Below are 22,271 nucleotides of genomic sequence, written 5' to 3'. Positions count from 1 at the left end.
GGTATACTTTATTATATACACAAGATGATTAAAGCTGCATCTGAAACAAATATTTTCTCCTGTGCTAGAGACCCAAAAGTCCTATTATGACGCTTTCAAAAGACGCATTTTCTGTGCCTACTTACATCTTTTAGGGTAATAATATTTGGATGCTGTCCATAGCGGAGTAGGATTTCAATTTCTTCTGTTGGATCTCTTTTACTCTTGTCAATAATCTAAAAGACCAAAACAGATTAAAAAAAATAAATACTTAATATTAACAGTAAAGAATATAGCATATGTTCTTTTGTAAAAATATACAATACAAGCTTATAACAGAATTCTCTATTTAGTATAATGCTGACAGAAGTTTTGGTTACAATACAGCCTTTTTCCCAAAATCCTAGATGGCAGGGTAGAAAAAGATCTTTTGTTAAACAAAAAAGGGGGAAAAAAATCTCTCAAGTTACAAGGGTGGGCGGACGAGAATAGGATGGGTTTCAACACAGACAAGTGCAAGGTGATGCACCTCGGGAGGAACAACCGGCACCATACCTACAGGTTAGGGAACTCCCCTCCTGTCAGCATGGAGGCGGAAAAGGATCTGGGAGTCATCACTGACTCCAAGATGAACATGGGCCGGCAGTGTGGAGAGGCAGTAAGGAAGGCCAACCACACCTTGTCATGCATCCACAGATGCATCTCAAGCAGGTCCAAAGAGGTGATCCTTCCCCTCTATGCGGCACTGGTCAGGCCGCAGCTGGAGTACTGTGTCCAGTTCTGGGCGCCGCACTTCAAGAGGGATGTGGACAGCATGGAGAGGGTCCAGAGGAGGGCCACTCGTATGATCAGGGGACAGCAGGGCAGGCCCTATGAGGAGAGGCTATGGGACCTGAACCTGTTCAGCCTCCAAAAGAGAAGGCTGAGGGGGGGGATCTTGTGGCCTGTTATAACCTAGTCAGGGGGGACCAGCAGGCATTGGGGGAGTCACTGTTCCCCCGAGCACCGCCAGGAGTGACCAGGAATAACGGTCACAAGCTGGCAGAGGGTAGGTTTAGGTTAGATATCAGGAGGCGCTGCTTCACAGTCAGGGCGGCTAGGGTCTGGAACCTGCTTCCAAGAGAAGTGGTGCAGGCTTCTACCCTGGGGGTGTTTAAGAGGAGGTTAGATGCACATCTCGCTGGGGTCGTTTGACCCCAATATTCTTTCCTGCCATGGCAGGGGGTTGGACTAGATGATCTGTTCAGGTCCCTTCCGACCCTAGAAACTATGAAACTATGATGGTTGATAATGATAACGCTTGTTAGGTCATGAAAATTAACACAAGGTTAGTGGTAAATAAGATTTCAACTATCCCTGATTTAATACAGCCTAAGCTCCCAGACTTTGCATGTAATACTCAATCTTGGTTTAAATACTATGCAACTGGTTTTTGTTATACTGGTCTCCAACCACACCCTCCCATCAACAAGAACCAAAGTGAATCAATGAAGACAGCAAGGAAACTAAAAAAGGAAAAATTCTCCGATTCAGAGTTGGTTCAGTTAAACTTTCTAAGCCCCTGAAAAACATTCATTTAGATGCGCCATGGGATGTGATCCCCAATCCCAACAAAATTACACTCCTGACATGGCACCTGCGTATGGCAGGTGGCACAGTTTTGGGATTGGGGATCAGATCCTAAGTGCGCCCTATTTTACAATGCAGAGGGAGCCCAGGCTTATCATCATGACTGCAGTTAAAATTATATAATAATCATGATAATAACCTGGGGTCCCCCTGCACCAGCAAGTTGAAAGTCAAGTGCCCATGGGTCTGGGGTTGGGATGAGTATCAGCTTATTATTTGCCTAGCAGGGACTGCACTTGAGCCAGTTCCAGATGCCAGTGCAGTCCTCAATCTGAGCCAACATTCAGCTGATTGTCAGTCTGGCCAGATGTTCAATTTCAGATGCCATATAAGCCAGCCATAAAATTGTTCCACATTATAACATGGAACCAACTTTATGGCTGGTTTGTCATTTTACGTCACCTTAAAGTAAATGCATGTATAGCACTCTTGTTATTTATGCTGCAATTAACATTTAACATGTTATGAAGGACATGAAGTCAGGCCCTGGTATTATCTCATAAAACCATACCTTTTCTGACCAAAACCATTTCCCTCCTATGAAGACAGGCTATTCACATCTGATATAACAAAAATAGTTAATGAATTCCCTTCTGACATCTGCAACTGAAGCCAACAAGCTGCTTTCTTGGTGCTGCAATGTTTTCTTTCTTCCTCCCCTATGAGTTGTATGGTTTCCCCCTAATGCCTAATCCATCTTTTTATCACCTTTTCCCCTTCAGAAGTGATGAAGCCCCTGCTGCATCCTTTTACAACTCTAAATACTCAAGCATCCGCCTCAATGTGTCATGGATGCTCAGAATTCCAAGAAGTAGTGACACCAAGAGAAAACAAAGAGGGGCAAGTGGAACAGCAGGAGACTAGCGAAGGAACTCCAGAAATGAAAATATTAATCTGTCTCATTGATTCAGGGCTAAAGAAACTACCTGGGACTCTACCCCAGAAGTCACCATCTGTATTTAAGGAAAAACTGTTGGCAAGTAGACCAATACCACCATTGAAAAAAGGAGGATTTCCAGTGAAAACTCTGGTTTCAGGATAAGCAAATGTAGAGCTAATCTGAACAGTTTTAGCTATAGAGATGAACTGTAAATTAGGACTGTGTAAGCTCTAGTCGCTGATTCCGTTTGGTGGAGATCAGGCCCAATTTGGCATCTGACTCTCTGAATCGAATCAGGAAACCCTTTAATCTCTCCGAATCAAATCAGAACTCTGAATCGATTCAGAGAGATTTGATGATTTGGACATAGACACAACTTTAAATGTTTTTTCTACATTTACCTCAAGGCTTGTGATGAGATGGTAGGGCAGATGGAGCGTCCCATGGGAGTGCAGGGGGCGGTGCCCAGTTTGGTCCACTTCTGGGTCCTCTAGGGCATGCATGGGGGACCCCCCTCTGCCCTCCAGCTCAGCGACTGGTGCCTCTTGGGCCTGGTGGGGCAACCAGGATCCCCCTGAGCACTCTGCAGCGGACTGGGAAGTTCTGGGTTTGCTGCTGAGCACGCAGGCCCTCCCCCATCTCTCCCCGCCCCCCGCACTCCTGTGGGATGCTCCATCCACCCCACCATCTCAGCATTCACGAGTCACGCCTGGTACCTTGAAGTATGTAGAAGAAACATTTAAAAAGCTGTGTCTATGGCCAAATTGCTGAGTCTCTGCATCGGCATCCAATCTTCAGATTCGGATTCGGCCGAATCAAATCAGGAGAGTGATCCGAATCAACAAATTGAATCACTGTCCCCGATCTGGGCCGAATCTGAATCCAATACAGCCCATTTCACACACCCCAACTGTAAATACTACTTAAATAATAATAATAAAGTAAATTCCTTCAAATAACAGTTTAAAAATGCCTACCAAACTGTGTCCCTGTTTCACCAAGATTTTCACATTAGTACAGGTACATTTTTATTTTTATCCTTTATTCTCCATCATTAAAAAAAAAATATCCAGTGAACTGATAAAAGCAATCTTTAAGGCTTTTTAACATACTAATGACATTGACATAGTAATGGTTTAAACTAGTAAGAGTGAAGAAAGGAATCTAGACTCTAGAAAAATAATATAAAATTAGAAGTACTGTTTGTGTAGTAGCAGAAACATTATTCTAACTGATCATTTTATATCTACCTACTTATCTCCATTTTGGAACTAACAAACTTACCTAGTATATATACACTATTTAAAAATAGTGTTCTGTAATGCAAACTCTTTGGGATACAATTCCTCCTGAAGCATGCATAGATCTTCCAAGTTAGCCACATACTTCAAGGGGAAAGGACTGCTCCCTTCTTTAAGTTGTTTAAAACAGTGGTTTTCAAGCTTCCATAAGAAATGAAACCTTTTCATATCACTGCTGCCATGGTATCCCTACCTGTATCCTCAAAACTGATGTGGAGCCAGGTCACCCGGCCCAGCAATGGTAGCACACTGCCTCCTGGCCTGCTCTGCCATTACCCACAATCTCTTTGCAGAACCCCTGACAACATACCATGAAACCCCAGGGTTGCACAGAACACTGTTTGAAAACCTCTGGCTTAAAAGATAATAAAAATATTAACATTCCAGTCAGAGAATAACTGGCATCTGCAGCTATAATTATTTTTCTATTGCATTTAAGAAAAGTACCACAACAACATAATTTGTTATTTAGGTTGGATGCAATGTAAGATACTTTCCTACAACTTTAGTAAATTCTGAAAATAAAATTGTTAGCAATTGCACATTTTCACAAGATGCTTACCTTAACTGCGTATTCCATGTTTGTAGCTTTATGTATACATCTCTTGCAGACAGAATAGGAGCCAACCCCAATGTCTTCTTTCACTTCATATCCATCAGTAAACTGAATGCTGTTCCTGTGCAACTGCTACCAAAATAATATTATCAATTGATGAATACTCTCACACACACAAAACTTTCCTTTACATATGGCAGTGGTTTTCAACCTTTTTAGACCAAAGGCACCTCCCAGAAAATACCAGCTCCTAGCTTTCACACATTTCTTGACTACAGAAAAATAAAGCAATTCTTGTTGCACAGAACTTGGAAAAATGACAATAGGTCAAAATATTTATGATAATATGAATTCCTATTTCAAATCTCTGGGTTTCTCTTTTAAGCCATGTGTAAGTGTCTTCACATGAAACAGTGCTAATATTGTTGCATACTGCAGCACCCCTAAAATGATCTTGTGGCACCCCAGGGTGTCACAGCACCCTGGCCGAGAATCACTGACATAGGAGAACAAGTTTTCCATTTCCTATTGATTAACAGGTCTTGTTTCATCTAGAAGTTTCAAAAGCTCACTACCTTTTAAAATACATTTCAAACAAAATCAGTATTTACCATTTTTCTTGGAAGCTGTTTGACTACATTTACGCTTACTGCTCTCTCTTAATGTAAAGGAGAACATGTGAAACAAAGATTAGAAATCTTCTGATGATAAAAATACCACTGTTTCTAGTCTCATCTGAAAAAATGTGGACATAAAATAAGTTCAGTTTCTTCGCAAGTGAAGTGCTTACTGTGGGAAATTCAGAAACAATGGATACAACTGGTATCACTCAGAACTGCAAGCATGAATAGGAATGGGAATAACAAGGTCCTTGCAGTCTGGGATAAAGAGCTGGAAGAGAGACTGATGTGTCAGCCTGTTTTGCACTGGAAAAGAAATGGTGTTTTGATGCAAGGAAACAGTTAGTGGGGGGTTGTACAAAGGATGCATATCATTAGCAGGAAGCCATCTGGGTATTCTGCAGACATGAAAAGAGGAAACAGGAGTGAGGAAGTGGCTGACAGTGCAGAGGAAAGGGAGCAGAAAAGTTCTGCAAAATTTTTCAAGGAGGAAGAATGTATACAAAGAAATTCACTGGCAAATCTGTGCAGGGAAGGCACAGTACTGCAAACTGCAGCAACTGGGAGATATTCAGGACTAACAGGCAAAATGTAGAACATTCTAATATACAACTAAATATTCCTTTAGAAAATTGACTATTCAAATTTAATCTGATAATTCAACCAACTCAACACCTTAATTAGGTAGTTTGTTCAAATAAACCTATGTATACTAAACATATTAATAAAAAAGATTCAGCTAGGCAGAGAACAAAAGGGCTGTTCATATTTTGTTCAAATCACCTTTCAAGTGTCATACATTTTCAGATGCTTGCAAGGTGTCATTGCAATCAAAATACAAACAAAATCAGTGACAGACTACCACTTTGGTATTTTCTATGCCATGAAGAAGAGGCTTTTCAACTATTAGAGAGAGGCTTTCCTTCACACATGGAAAATATAGTAGCAGAGGTATGTGATAGAGCTGAAATTTTTACTTGGACCTTCCACTTCTACAGTTCCCTGAACCTCATTGTTTAGCATTTTTCCATACACTCTCCAGTCATGAAGTGCCTTCTTACATCAACATTTATATATTTATATTACCCCCACTCCCCTCCCCAGCAACTTGATGTCATCCTTTCCCATGTCACAGAAGACTGTACTTAACCAGTGCTTATTGTCCACAAATATATAGTAGTAATAACAACACAGCATATTAAAAAAACAAGATATTTGGCTAATGGAATTTGTGAACTCACAACTATAAGAGAGTTTTAATTCTATTCAGAAACCAAAAGTTCCCATGTACAGTGATACCAGGTCAGTTGCTGACCACAGAAGACTTCAAGCAGTTCTACCACCTATTAGCACAGCTCCTTAATGTGTGGGTTAAAAAGAAAGAAGTATGTGCACAAAACATCTTTGTACACAATTTACCAGCTTAACATACTGCAGTCTAAGTCATCCTTATGTTTGCATTTTGCAGCTATATTTCAGATGTTTTTGCTGAGTGGTATTAGAACAATATACCTTATAGAACAGAAAAAATGATCCAAGTGCCACTTGGTTTTACACTCTCTTCATTTGTTTCTTTATAAATGTTTTAAGTGTGGTTAAAGTTACTAGTTATTGTGCAGTAGCATTGGCACATGGTTTTTTAGCAACGCTTACTGCACAGTAGCCTACTACTACGGCACAGCAGCATATTAGCATGGTTTTTGCCTGGCATGCTACTGCGCAGTGTTATTAGGCAACTGTGCATTAAGCATCTTGTGTACATGTGCCCAGTATGTCTCAGATAGCAAAACAACCAACCTACCATCTTCAACAGTTAAAACCTACATCTACAGGTAAAAAGCAATAGGTGCAGGTTTGTGAAAGGTTTTTGTTCTTGACTGAAGTTCTCATGACGCTTCCTGAAATCCCCACCACCTGTCATGGTCTAGTCTGTGTTGGGTTTTTTTCTTTAAGAGATCAGATTTTATTGGCTTAGATTCAAAGGTTTGATGTGTGATCTATTTTGAACACTGATGACTATCACGCTTATCTAAATGCACTTCGCTATTAATATCAGACAATTCTTGTCAGGTGTTTCAGGAACTTGATTATGAAAAGGAAGACTAAAAAGTAAAATCCTATTTTATGCAAAGAACAAGTTATTTAAAAGGACTGATCTTCCATCCTTATGTTGTTCACTCTTAAGCAAAACCATTCACCTGAACAATTGAATGCACTCCCACGGTCTGCATTCCTTGGCTTTCATCATCTGATGCAATAGCTACAAAACTGAAACCCCGAAAAAGCTGATGTGCATTAGCACTAGGTGGAATACCAGGTGAATCTGAAACACAAAGATGTCATCGAGAAAAACTCATTCAAAAACTTATTCAATACAAAAGCAACAAACTAACAAATAATTAGAATGTCTAGGATGAAAAATTATGGTTTTTATACTAATTTCCAATACTGGAAGAGATTTTTTCTTCCTCCATAAACTAGTATGGAAAGCGAGATCCAGATAGTGTTTTGTACCTTAAATATACAAACTTTAGAGTGACAAGGTGCTGTTAATATCACCCTGCAAGCTACATCAATCCCTTTAAAAGCACTGCTTCTTATTACTAGTACATAATTTATGCCTTTTTAAATGGGCTGTAGTATTCCTGTTTTTCTAGAAAATACGTGTTATATTCCAGGATGCATTTTCACAGGTAAACATGCATGTTTGCATAATAATTTAGGCTCTAATTAACAAGAATGCATATTCATAACAGTCTACCCCTCTCCCTGTATAAAAAACCCAGAAGCTGACCAAACTGCAAAACATTTTGCATATTATGCCTGGCAGACATAGCCATGAATTAAAAAGAGGACACTACAAAAGTGCAAGTACAGTTGAAGTTTTCCACTAGAACCCTGATTTCTAAACTAAAATTATAATCTGCATATGTGTGGTAAACAATGCTTCCCCCAAGTAGTTTCACTGGGCTAGTCCCCATGAGCACACACATGCAGTTGGCAATGCCATAAATGAATGCACATGCACTTATTCTCTGTGCTGCTAGTTTGCAACAGGGTGGGTATTTTTTGACACAAGGAGATCCCAGTGCAAAAAAAAAAGAACTGCCACAACCCCCCCACCCTCGGCCAAAAAAATGTGGCACACCATACGGTGTCAGAAAGGAAGCCTGGCTGGCCAGAGCCGTGCTCTGGTTTCCAGCCAGGCTCTGAATGCCCAGATCGCTGCTGCAGCCCTGGGCAGTCTGTACATGGTTAAGTACAGACAATCAAAAAGCCCAGAAGCTAAATTAATTCAATTTTTGCAGGTTAGTCTAAGCCAAGTAGACTGAACCAACAAGCAAGTGAACAGACACTCACTTTTGATTCCAGAGATATAGCAGCCCAGCAGCAGCCCAGACCAGAAGTGGGGGAAGGCACAGCTAGAGCCTCCCTGCTTGGCTAGAGCAGACAGCTTGGGTCAAGACTAGCCTAGCCACCCTGCTGGGGGAGTTTATATGGGGGTGGGGCAAAACATCCTGGGATGTTAACTTGAGTTAACTTGAATCTGGAGGGGATCTGGGACAGAAGTTCAATAAATCAATTTAACTTAAATCAGTTAAGTCTGATATTACATCCATCCAGGTTTATCTTAAACCTGTTTCAGCCATTCTGAAATGCACTGAACTTTTGTTGTGTTACAGATTTGAATCAGTTTCTGATTGCTCACATGGTTTGTGTAATTTCTGTCCCAGGCCCGTATGATTGCTTCTGTGGGTGAAGGTCCAGGTACTTCTAGGCCCAGACTTTACAAGCAGTTATGGTATGCCTGTTTCTACAGTCAATGGCTCACAAAGAAGTGAGTGGCTAGCATTACATTCAGCAGCTTTTAATTCCCCCACCCAAGTCACCAAAAACCCATTTAGAGCTCAGTCAACAGGGAGAGCCTTTGGAGTCTGGAATGGGGCTCTAATTCATATTTCTAGAGCTGTAATAAGAGGCCTTAATCATTTTGCTACCAGACCCTTTGTCCCTGTAGAATTGTCAATGACAGGGAAAAAAGACAAGACAGTTCTTCCTTCCTTTAGAACACAGCTGGGAGGAAGACTAGTCAAAAGTCTAACATACAATAAAAATGAAGGTTTTGTACACTTAGTTGCTCAGAAATTGAATGTGATAGGATGAGACTATAGGCAATTAAAAACTGAAATATTACTTCCTGAATGCTTAAAATTACCTTTTGGTGTTTTTGCTGTGAATTCAGGATCAAAATAAAATGTATCCTCTGGTCTACCAGTTGCAGGTTTAAAAGGTGGATGAATTTCTCTCCTGTACAATTTCTAAAGAGAGGTAGGGGTTAGAGTGCCTAGAAAAAGTTTTGTAATTTACAGTATAAGCTTCCTTAAAAGAAAAGTATTTAATGTAAAAGGACTCACATTCCAGTCTATTGTAGAGAAAAATGAATGTCTCTTAATTTCTTCGACTCCATCTGGACCTGCCCCTGTTATATAAACAAGCTGAGAATTATTCTTCACATCAACTAAACACTAATTTATATCATTTGTCTTATTTTCACTGCATTTATTTTAAAAGTTTAAATTGTAAAAAATTGTTGAAATCATCAGCAATTTTTTACACTATTGTCACGATATTAGTACACACAAATGCATTTGACAACGCCCCCCCCGAAACAAACCTAAAAGACTTATCTAGTTAAAATTAAAAAGTCACTTAGGTAGTTTAAAGCCTTCCATTAAATACTTTACCTAATCTGTTTGCAGGGTTTCTCTTGAAGAGCATTCGGAGAAGACTCTGAGCCTCAGGGCTTAAAAACTGGGGCATTCCAAGTTTGGCTCTACACAACAAAAAATATTAATAGGACATAGACATTAAGACAGTGGGGGCCAACCTTTTAGATAGGTGTGCCACAAATTAAGCCTTCCCAAGTGCTACTCAAACCTGCTTCCCCTGCTGTTCTGCTTTCTGCTCCCTGCCTGATCTGCTCCTCTTTTCTCCTAGACCTGTGCTCCCTGCACAGTCTGCTGTGCTGCCTGCCCTCTCCCTGACCCACTGTATGCCACATACACAGGCTACCCTGTGGTACTCGTGCCTCCGGTTGGCCTCCCCTGCTTTAAGGTAAGAATGAAGTATGTGGTTTCCCCACTTCCACTTCCTACCTAATACTTCATCATACCTATATCAGGCAAGCTAACATCATTGAAAATTTGGCTTCAGGCACCAGAAACGGAACAAAAGTGCTGTCAGTCATGTAGATATGCAAAGTCAAAACTTGCCCAGTAGTTTAGCAGTGTTGTATTTCTAGTACATGGCTTGCAACCAAAGCAGTGGCTGAGGTAGGTGATGGGAAATGAATCTGGGATGGTAAAAAGGCTTACATCTCAGATTATCAGCATTTTACAGCCTACTTTTTAATCAAACAATACCAAATAAGCAACGCTGAAATAAACAGAGAAGCAGTATTGGCAAGGAGTTTGATTTAAGAAAAGCACTACAATTTGAGATGCAGCTGAAATATCCTTGCAATACAGCTGAGGAACCACTAATCTTAATTATAGGACGCATCTTTCAGGAGCTGATTAATTTAAGTCACTAAATCTCTCATCACCCTGTCCACTGGAGATGTTGGCAAAAACCTCTTCCTCTACTGGCTCTTAAAAAGATCAGTCTTGTGGGAATGCCCTACCATCAACTCCCCTGTCAATCAGACATCCTTACACATGCATTTTCCACCTAGTAGCCTAATTAAGCCCTTCCTACTCCCCTTCTACTGTCACTTGATGTCAATTCTACTCATGGCTGAACAAAGTATACGCAGTATATCCTCATAAATCTAGTATGCTTGGAACCGAGCACTTGCTAGAAATTTGAAAATGCCAGATCTTTGAAACCAGTGCGATGGCTGGTTGCGAAGCAGGCCAGGTAGTGGCAGCTGGTCTCGGAGCAGCAGCCATACGCAGAGCAGTGGCGCGGGGTGGTGAATGGCAGTGGCAGCCATCATGTACAAGCTTTCCCCTCCGTGTCTGGGAGGGCGTGGGGGAGTGGTTGTTGGTCCTGGAGCATCGGGGGGGATGCTGAATTTGTTATAATTCTGGATTTTTGGTATCCAGATTTATGAGATTATGCTGTAGTAAGAAACTGGAAACTGCTTATTGGTGGCTGCTATAGCACAACTGTGTGCCCTTATTTTAACACAACAGACTAGACAACCAGATGTTGTGTGATTATACCAGAACACAAACAAACAAAATCCTTTGTTAAAATACAATCGTACAAAACAGCTCCTCAAAAAAAACAGGATGCAACTCAGATGTCAGCAAGAAAGGTTGACTGGTTTGGAAAGTTTTACATCTATGGCTAAAGCATAAACCTACACGAACTTCCAGAAATGCAATTCAGCAGACAAAAGGAGCAAATCCAGAAGTGATACTTCCTGCTTCATTAAAAGTACTCCTGCAATATACCTTATTGCAGTAATTATGACCATCATGGTTTGTTCTCTTTTCTGATGCAGGATTTTGGAAATCCTGAACTGGCCACTTCATGTAGCAGAAAGCCTGTGAGACTACTATGGCCTAAAAGTCTGTGTTACATAGCTACATGAATGACAGCAATTTAGTTTATTTCTGATGGGTAGACACAAATCCTGTTCAAAAGCATCTCTCTTCTGGAGAGAAAGATAGATGCATAAAAAATTCCTCTCACTGCTACAACTTATGATTTATCAAGATGACAAAGCACCTCTATTTTAGGTGGGAAGTAGAAAATAAACCAAAACCTTTCTTTACCCTGCTTTTACAAACTAAGGGCATTTATACACGTACATTTGTCTGCTTCGACACACTGGATCTCCAGTGCATCGGAGCAGTCTTGATTAATCAGGTCTGCCCTACACGTAAGCTGATGCGCCCAGTGCTGTAGCATACATGTGTATAAACAGCAAAATGTGTGTCAGTGCTGAGAAAGTGGCAGTGGTGTTCTTTTGAACTGAAACACCTTTGATGCGTTTTAATTCAAAGGTGCACTGCCACCATTTTCTCAGCGCTGATGTGCATTTTGCCATCTATACAAATGCATGCACCGCATGAACCGCAGCACTGGGCACTTTTAAAAGCTGTTAAAAATGCCCGGTGCTGCAGTGCAACCATGTGTGCAAATGCCCTAAGAGTCCATGCAAATAAAAGAGTATTAGTAGGAACAGGGCATTTTGGGGAATGAAAAAGTGAAGTGAAGCAATACAACTCCAATAATGCCCAGTGAAAAATGTGTTGAACACCTCAAGCTCTGTAACAGTATAAGGTTCTAAGGGTATTGTGCAGATGAAAATATAAAATTTTACTAATACAAAGAAAAGACAGATGCTGTTATCTAACAATTTGTGAGGTGAACCAAAGTGCAATTTTGGCAGGATTGTGTGTTTTGCTGAGGTTCTACAGTTTTCTATTCACAAAAATATAATTGTGTATTCTAGTCACAAAAATATAACAACTTATTTATACTTCATTTACAACTAATAAAAAGCTACCATTGACAATTACTTGCAAAACTTATATAATGCAGTTCTTGGTTTTATATCAAACCTTTTATACAGCTATTCCAATAAAATACAATTATACATTTGAAATTAAAATGTAGATGGTGGGAAAGAGGGATACATAGAGAAGGAGAGAAATGTGCTCAAATGAGATTGGGGGGGAAAAAAAGAAAGTCAGTTAATTAGAGAAACAAACAAGACCATTTCATATGGCAAGAGCACAGAGAAAGTGTTTATAACTAACCATGTTGGGGACTGAGAGATATTCCATGCAAATAAGTACAGAAAAGGAAGTAAAAGAGCCGAAGGCAGACAAATCCATAGGTCTTAAAAACGAAGAGGAAGTTCAAACTAGCTTCCTGAAATGAATATGGAAGCAGCAGTGTGGTCTAAGCCTGGTCACATAGGTTGTGCTTCTTGTATTTATGAATTAGGCAGCAACAGTCCACATTTGCTTGACAGTTGAAACTGAGAAGCAATAACAGCTAGAATGTTGTTATTCAATGTGGAGTTGAGACTGTGGCATAACTTGATACAAATAACCATATTCACAGATATAAAAGATGAGGGAGGAAAAGGGAAGTTCAAGGCCAAAGTTATATAGAATGAAAGCAAATAGGAGAGCTGAATCAGCCAGAGGAAGAAAATAGGTAAAAAGTGCATTTATTGATGCTCCTCTTGTCTAAGGCGCTCATTTAAAGAAATCTAAAAGAGAAGCCATAATAAAACAGGCTGTCTGTGGACAATTAAAGCCATCTGTAGTTACAGCTTGGTTCAACTTAAGTGATTTAGAATTGTACAAACAGCATGACAAAAGAGGTGAAAAACAATGCAAAGGATCAATGATATATAAATGATCCCATAGAGAAGACAGATGTTAGTCAAAGTGAAATCATGGTTTGACGTGTAGAAATGGAATCATGAGGAAACCAGACACCTGCATACGGTCATTTCAGGAAGAAGGGTTTCCCCCATCTCCTAGTGACAATTAATTTGAGGAGAATGAGAAGGAAAAAGGGAGCCGTCATCCGAAGAAATAAAACCACTGACTATGTAGTGGAGCACAATTTCCACGCTATAACGAAAGCAAAACTCATACTGAAAATAGCTGAGGGTGAACAAGGTGACTCTCAAGGCTAAAGACAGTTCACAAGGGCCTAGGGAACAAACTAAGGAGGATGCAGAGTTTAACAAGTAGGGAAAAATGCCAGGAGATAGCAACTCAGTTTCTTAGAAAACTGAGTCACCGAAACATACAGGGAGTAAAAAACAGTTTTGAGAAGTCCAATGCAAGAACTAGGGGGACAAAACTGGTGAGATCACAGGGCTGGAGAATATAGTTACACAAATAAAAGACATACCAGATTAGAAGGATGAAACTATTTTTTGCTCAACACAGGGAAGGAGTAGAAGAAAGGGCAAATTAGATAGGTGGGAAAGAATTAATAGCATGGAATAGGGAGTGAGGATTTACCAGTACCTTTGGAAATGAGGGAAGAGTAGAAATTAGATATTGCAGCCCGGAGGGCATCCCTGTAGAATACCTGATGAGATATATAAATAAGAGTGTACTCACTTGAGAATCATAGTCATGGTTTCTTTTCTGTCTTTCCCTTGGAAAGGTAGAGTACCAGTGAGCATTTCAAACTGTATAGAGTAAAACTTTCATCAATTACATTAAAAGACCTGGACAAAACCTAATTATTGACAAAGCTACTTAGCAGCCTAGCTTTTTAAAGGTCATGCATGTCAACAATTAAGCTTCTGCAAAGCAATTTCTTGTAGCACAGATTTTAATTAACATGAACACCTGGTAGCCTACTGTCTGTTCTTAAGGCCAAAAGAGTTTCCTTTATTACTCTGTGTTTAGAACCTTTTGATTTTTTTTTTTTTTAGAGTTCACCTTCCAGATAATAATGTTCTATATGCCATTTCTACGTAAATACGACTCTGAAAGTTTGAGCAAAACCATTTTAGTTCACAAGACAAAGTTATTGCTCAGTTTTTCTCAAAATCTATGCGTTTAAATGATGGCAAAAGTGAGATTTTTCATGTAAATTTGTTGTTATAAATATATTTAAGTAAAGATATGCATGATTTAAAAGTGGTTAATATATACGGCTTGTAACCAACTCTAAGGGCTCACATAAAAAGCTGCACTGTGCATGCATGCAATGCAATATTGCACCAGTTACCTTTACTGTTCTACTCTGAAACTGACCTTGTAAAAATGGCACCTTCATACAAAATGCGTCTTTCACATATTCCAACATAGTATAGAGATATCCAAGTTGCTTTTGAAAAAGATAGCTTTTATATATCTGGAGCCATCTAGATACAGTAGTACATCGCTCTGCCCAGGCTAATTTACCCTTCCTTTGACTTCAGAAGCACCAAGAAATTTACTGTGAAATGTTTTAATAAAATCTCATGGTTGTACATTAAAAGTCAGGAGATAATAAATGTTAAATGTGAACAGCCATGTTAATATGGATATACTGTATATGTATTGTTCTAAAAAAGAGTGTATACATGAACCAAGTGAACAGTAACAATGACTACATATTCAACCACAATAGTCAAACAAAATGTGCAAGCACAATTGCCCTCAGTTTCTACAGCTCATGCCTAATACACAGCTTTTTATAAAGATTATAGTACAAAACAAAAAGTATGAGACGCTGCCAATTTCATATGGTTGCTGAAGCTTAAGTTTTCTCTTTCTTCACTTTTTTGAAAACACTATATTTAACTAATCATTCATTTAAAATCCCCCCTTCCATTTGATATAATGCTAACACAGATTAACTTAAATTTTCCTCACTTTGATATATTTCACTACACATTTCATAAAGCTGTGTTGAAGACAGCTCTAATGTAAGACTACACTTTAACTGTATGCATCTTAATGGTACAGTGTGAAGCTAAAAATAGACACCGGATTTCTCCAGGGACAAAGCCTTTTATTCTGGGATTCAACAGATGTACAAGCCTATTGTCCCACTTCAGTTATCCTTGAATTATCTGAAATACCACTTTTTCTCCTCAGGACAATCAGAGCTGATTCTAGTTTACTGCCATTTCAGATGGCAGTGTAAAAAACTCTCCTGCGCCTGCCTGTTTTAGATGTGTGCCAAAGCCGGGGACAAAGAAAGCCAGGATAAAAACAACAACTTTTATCCTGTGATATATTGTTCAAACTGAACTACATTTGTGACAGTAGGAGGAGAAAGTAACCTGTGTGATGCAACAAATTCTCTTGTTATTTATTTTCAATCTGCACCACTTGAAAAATCAGTAAGCCTTTTGCTGATTAGTATTATGATACTGTATAAAATGTCTATATCCTTTAACCCACATGACCAAAAAACTACTTAGAACTATGAACAGCAACTACTTTGTATATTTTTGGCCCATTTTAAAAAAATACTAATAGCAATAGTTGGCTATTTTTAACATTCCTAAATTCAACCCCAGAGCCAAGTACAGTATTAAGGGAAATTTAGCCATGTTTTTGTTTCTTAATGGCTTCTATTTCTAACAACTCAATTTACAAAATTTTTTTTTATTCTTGTAATTACCAGTTCTTGAAACAACCTGTAATCTTGGAACTAAGCTTTGTTTCTATTCCATTATGGATACTAAAGAGTCTGTAATCATATTTTAAGTAATTTTTTGACAATGTGCAAACCAGGAAGCTGTTTAATGTCACTTACGCTTACAATGACAAATGTAACAAATATGTATTGTTTCAGTAGGACATACAAATGATCATCTAAAAGAATGATAATACCAGCATTAGTCTGTGATCAGGTGCCATTTATACGCAATCATTTTTCAGACCGCAACAGCATGTTGAACAATTTAAAAGGTGTCTGGGCATATTTTCAGACATACTGAGTGCCCTTACCAGATCACAAGGCACATACAGAGACTATACTGTTAAAATTACACAGGTTTTACAGAAGCATTAAAACAGATCTTTCATTTTAGAAAGAGTTCTCAGTGTTAAAAAACTACACATGGATCTAAAATATAATTTATTTAGCATTGCTAAAAATGCCAAATCAGCCATTTTAAAAATATGCATTTGTTGTAAATATTAAAAGTCACACAGCACAATAAAAGCTGCTTTTTGAAGAAATGACCCACGAATGGTTTGAGAAACAACTGAAAGTGTAAATAGTTAAGTGAAATTTTAAATGATCTTGCTATATGAAAACAAAATAGCTGTCATCTGTTCCTCTACCGGTCTGAAACTGAGGCAGAGAAAACATTCAGAAAAGTTTAGTAGTTACATTTTTTAAGACTGAATTAAATTTCAGAATATTAATCTAAATGAATTTTATTTTCTGTTTAAAAATAAGGTTTTCTAAATGTTAATTTTTTTCTTACAGTCTCAGTTAACTTTCATAACCCCCCACCAACATATGAATAATATTCTAATCAAGCAAAGAAAGAAAGAAAGGTGGAATAGTATCAGTGATGATCTGGTCCATGCTTCTGGTCCCAGCTGTGCAGTATTGCTAATTACCAATACCTTCATGTGACTGGTTTAGCCCAATGTTTCTCAAACTGAAATATGCATGCTCCTTGGGGTGTGCAAGGAACTTCTAGAAGGCACATGAGGGAAGAATAGGAAAGCAGAAGGGAAAAGAGAAATATAAATGGACAAAACTGAAGGGAAAAAATGACAGAAAGCTACAATTTTTCTTAGATTTCTGGAGAGTTTAGTGTGGTTGCAGAGACAATATACCTTTTTTTAAAAACTATTCAGAACCACGAATCATTGGTATATAATGCAGTGTAACAAACTTAAGAGGGGCACACAGCCCCAAAAAGTTTGAGAACCAGTGGTTTAGCCAGTCATAACCCACTCCCTTACAGTCCATTTTAATCCCAGTTTATATTACTATTTGATTTTATTTTAACCACGCTTTCCTTAAAGCAGCATAATATTACTACTGTTTACCAGAAACCTACCATTAAAACACCAAAAGACCACCAGTCAGCACTCTGTGTATGGCCTCGTCGATTAACTACTTCTGGGGCCATATATTCTACTGTCCCACAGAAGGAGTAGGCTTTCTTTTCATGATCAATGGACTCTTTGCTTAAGCCAAAATCTGGAAAATATCGTAATATAAAAAGTATGTCTGATACTTTAAAGAGGCAACTTTTGTATTTTCTGAGACTTATAAAACAAACTCTGCAAATTTCTTCATGTTGTGAAGGATCTATATAAATTTCCTTTATTTTAATATTTACATATTCATATATTATTTAAATATCATCATCTCAGATATTCCAAGTTAAATAATACCATCTGCTTTCCTAGTTTTTAATTACTTACAACAGAAAATAAAGTATGGGTTTTATTCTTCATTTTAAAAAAAACAAATCCAGTCAGTTGCTCTGAATTAAGAACTCTTGATAAGATGGAGCTTAAAATAAAGGAATTTATCCTTACTCACCTGTCAATTATCCTTACTCACCTGTCAATTTGATGTGTCCTTCTTCATCAAGCAGTATGCTAAAAAAAAAAAGAGGAAACGCTGTTTTGAAAACTCTTATAACCTTGTTTGTTTGTTTTTTTCAATGTACTGGTCAAATGAACCTAAAATAAGCATACAGCTCTGAAGAGTAATATCAACTGTTGAAGAGATACATAAATGAAAACATGGAAAAAATTGTTAGCGGAAAACTTAGGATTTAATTTTTTTAAATACTGGTCTTAAGACACAAATTAACATGAATTTGGTTTATGATTCTTTTATGTTTGTGCTTAGGCAAGACAGTGTGCAGAATCAGAATTAAGGGAACTCTCATTTCTCCAACTTTTTATACAAAATCATACCTACATAAAAAAACAAAATAAAAGACAGGGTAAAGGCAAGAGATTAACAAGATACATATTGCTGTTCAGATTCCCCTTCTTCCCCACAAATCCATTTCCATTCAAAATCCTTACTAAGAAAGAATCTGGAATCTTTCTTTAGAACTACATGCAACTGGAAGACGCATTTAACTAACAATAGATTTTTTGAATGCTGAATTTTCTGGCTTTTGTCCACCTACAGTATGCTATATCCACAGTATTAAAGTAACAGTTGCATTTTTAGTGTTTCTCAAATTGAGCAGGTAAGGTTATATGAAAACAGACCAAAACAATTCTCTGCATACACACTTGGGCACGTTTCAAGCTCAAAACAGCGAAATTGAAATGAAACAAAAGGCTTAAAAATGAAACAAGCACACTTGAAGCTTTTAGAAAGCTTCAAAACATTTCAAGCTTCGAAGCTGGGCTTGCTTGCAGCAAAACAGAAACTAAGGAGAAGGAGGGGAAAAGGGGGGAGGGGGAAAGATTGTTCTGATATTGACATCTAGCTCCCTGTTTGATTCCCTACCTCTTTGATTGCTTTCCCCAGCTCTTCCTGGGGGGGGCACCGGCCCCTGATCTGCATGTGGGGTTTCAGCAGGCCACCTCTGAAACCCGTGCGCAGATCCAGGGGCCTGCGCCCCCTGGGAAGAGCAGGGGGAATGTTTAGGTCCTTGAACATTCCCCCAGTTCCTGGCTGGATTCTCCAGCTCCCCAGTCTTCCCCCAGCTCTTCCTGGGGAGTGAGGGCCCCCAGATGATGTGGGATGACAGTAGGCTGCCGCTGCCAGCTGGGGATGGCAGTGGCTTTGGGCTATTTCCCCAGCCGGCAACAGCAGCCGGCTGAAACACGGCAGGCAGTTCTGGAGGCCTGTGGCCCCCCAGGAGGGCTGCAGGGCTGTGCCAAACTCCTGCTGGGGGGTGCAGGCCCCCAGATCTGCATGCAGGATGACAGCAGGGTGCCACTGCCAGCAAGTGTTACGTGTTTTGCTTTGAACAGTTTGAGGTGCAGTTTCCCAAAAACCCCTGCACCTATCTCCTTGAAACTTGGCAGATCTCATGCCATCAGAAGGGGCTACCATCCCTGCAGTTTTCATTCGAATCAGGCAAGAAAGGACAAAGATATAGGCATTTTTATGATTCTCCATTATAGCCTATGGGCGAAACATCAAAATAGCGAAGCAGCTTCAACAAAATGGAATAGTGCTTCAAAACGGCAAAATAAAATACTGTCCCTTACAAATGGTGAAATGGAAGTCGAAATGAAATGGTGCTATTCTGCACAGCCCTAGTACACATATATTAAATATGTTATTTACCTAGTTATCTACCTTTGGGTTCAACAGGAGCAGTAACAATTTCATGTGTTATGGTCCAGTCCCTTTAAATTCTAAACTTAAACTGCCATCTGACTGCCATCACCTTGCAGGCTTTCGTTGGACTTGAACCTGCCATAATATATGGAGTGGCTCTCCTGAAACATTCAGGATCAGTCTCTTCAGCTGACATCAAGAGTCCACACTGCTTTTGAAAGCATAACTCATCAAATTGGAATGAGGACCTCATCCAAACTTTCTAAATAATTTTGACCTTTGCTAGTCAGCTCCAAGCCAGATGCACCAAAGCTTACATCAACAGTAGGAATCTGTGAAGAATTTATGCAGATAGTTGATGAAGGGTTTTTAGGAAAAATATGCTGAATATGCAGGGGTCCCTCTCCTATTTTGGTTGTTAATAAATAGAACCTATTTTTTATATAAACAAACAGAAAAAAGATCCTTAATATTTTTGTTCTTTTACTTGGCAAACAGGTTTTCCTCACTCCTTTATTTCTAATGGCTTATAAATTAATGCAGTTTAAAACTCATTTGCTTTCTTGGTTGCTCACCAGTCTTGTGAAGTTCAGCACAGCTTCAAAAATATGGCTTAAATATGTAACTGTGCTGCTTGTGGAAGTGGCTTATGATGCTCCAACTGTATATAAAAACATCACACCATCTAAAAATGTTTATTTTGCAAAAAATCTTTTTCAGAGTGAGCTTGATATATTTTTTAATTACCCAGAAAAAGTTCATCTTCCTGAACTCTTCATGATTTGATAAGTTTTCAACCAAATCATACTTGCATAGGCATGAAAAGTCGCTGGGAAATACCAGAATTGAATAATTCACATGCCCTCTGATACCTGCTGCACCAGCATTGATTGGGATAGTTGCAAACAGAAAGACCACAAGGTTTGTGATTGAAGTATATGCTTTCATTTAAAGAAAAAAAATGGAAAAAGAAAAAAAAAAACAACTCCATGTGAATTAAACAAATTAAACATCTTAAGTGTGGAAGAAAAATGCAAAAAAAAAAAAAAAAGAAAGAATCTCAAGTACATTCTACAAGTAAGACTGTCCTAAGCACAATGCCTTTCAACAATGAATAGTTTAAAGAAGAAACTGAAAAAAACTGTACTGAAAAGTTGGCTCTTGCAGACTATCCTGGTTTAATTGAATAGAAACATTTTTGGCTTAGAGAAAATATCTTCAAGTATACCAGTTAAGTCTACGATATAAGTTGAATCTCTGGGGCAGTTCTCTCTTAAAAAAGAAAAGAAAATTCCTTCCTGTTTTGAAAGGAAAGTCAAAGACAGGCCTACTAAAAGAAACATCAGGAACAGCATATGTATTCAGTTGTACAAAGCACAGGAAGAATATGTATGGGCAGTCAGGCTTCCAATGTGTAGTCCTTCTAAATCAGCAATAGCACTTTTTATTAGGCATCGTCCACCCCACCCCAAATCAAAGTGTTGATTTGGAGATTCAGCCATAGACTATAATGGGGAAATCACTAAAATAACTTTGTCCTTTTTTTGCAGACTTGGATGAAAACCACAGGGATAGTAGCCCCTTGAGGGCATGAAGCCTGTCAAGTTTCAAGGAGATAGGTGCAGGGGGTTCTGTGAAAGTGCTCCTCAATGTTCTGAAAGCAAGTTTAAAAAAAGTATATAGGTGCAGAGTGAGGAGGGTGGCACTGACTCTGTCTGTAAGTGGAGCTTGAGGAACCTCAGGAGGTTCACCTTCAGGGACACCAGCTGCCCCACCGAACCAGGATCCAAGGAGATATGTGGTGGGGTGTCACAACATCCCCAGCAATGCTGAACACCCTCTTACTTGGAACATTGGTTAGAGGACAGGACAGGTGTTCCTGCCATACCTGGCTGCGGGTTGCCCAATAGGCCAAGGGGTCACAGTGCAGCAGCTTCATGTCCTTGGTGAGATAAGTAGCCAATGAGGCCTCCATGCAAACTGCCTGATGGTGGGCTCTGGTGCCTCTGGACCCCAATATTGCAGCCATACCCTTGGCCAAAATTGGCAGAGGCTGTGGTGGAAGAGATTGGCTCGTGGTTGGAAAGTTAGCATGGGAAAGCAGATCCTCCGCTGAGGCGCTCGGTGGCCTTGAGGAATGGCTTGAGGACCACCGAGATCTGGGAGATTGTATCCCACTCCATTTTGTTAAGGGGGACAACGATACCAATTTCCCCGACCAAGGCCATCTCATGGATGGCCTTCTGTTGCTCGACCAGCCTTTTCAGTATCAGCTATGTGGAGTTCCACCTAGCCTCCACATCCTGCATTATTTTGTGCTGCAGGATTCTCAGCTCTGCTCGTTTGTCCTGCAGCACCTTGCCCTCCTTGATGCTCCAGTGGAAGCAGCTCGGCAGCTTCCTGCATTCGTGACATGTAGGGGGTGCACATGCACCCCATGAGATTAGCCGTGCATCCCCGGAAAGCACCAGTTGTGAAACCAGAAGTGCTGATGGAAGTGCACTTCCAGCCTCGCTGGTGGTGGTTCCAGGCTGAGCGATTGGCCGCTGGGCAGGGGAAACCCCCCAATAGATGATCTAGTGCCC

At 39.5% G+C, this 22,271-nt stretch overlaps 1 protein-coding gene across 2 annotated transcripts in view; it reads right to left on the bottom strand.

Moving 5' to 3' along the window:
• RPS6KA3 (ribosomal protein S6 kinase A3) overlaps window positions 1-22,271 on the bottom strand; it is a 108,721-nt gene that overhangs the window by 21,119 nt on the left and 65,331 nt on the right. Inside the window, exons 8-16 of one of the 2 annotated variants that reach the window (XM_090062473.1) lie at window positions 17,992-18,029; window positions 17,480-17,622; window positions 14,073-14,143; window positions 9,711-9,799; window positions 9,381-9,445; window positions 9,182-9,284; window positions 7,164-7,288; window positions 4,352-4,477; window positions 126-215 (exon numbers count right to left, since the gene is read on the bottom strand). In XM_090062473.1, the coding sequence (XP_089918599.1) occupies window positions 126-215; window positions 4,352-4,477; window positions 7,164-7,288; window positions 9,182-9,284; window positions 9,381-9,445; window positions 9,711-9,799; window positions 14,073-14,143; window positions 17,480-17,622; window positions 17,992-18,029 (850 nt within the window). The remainder of the gene's footprint in view (window positions 1-125; window positions 216-4,351; window positions 4,478-7,163; window positions 7,289-9,181; window positions 9,285-9,380; window positions 9,446-9,710; window positions 9,800-14,072; window positions 14,144-17,479; window positions 17,623-17,991; window positions 18,030-22,271) is intronic. The other variant, XM_090062482.1, reaches the window with a different exon arrangement.

Source organism: Crocodylus siamensis, chromosome 1 (genome assembly GCF_052110815.1).
Source record: "Crocodylus siamensis isolate JL-2025a chromosome 1, ASM5211081v1, whole genome shotgun sequence".
NCBI classification, from domain to species: Eukaryota; Metazoa; Chordata; order Crocodylia; family Crocodylidae; genus Crocodylus; species Crocodylus siamensis.
The sequence above is the reverse complement of the archived record's forward strand: the minus strand, read 5'-3'. Positions and strand labels throughout refer to the sequence as shown.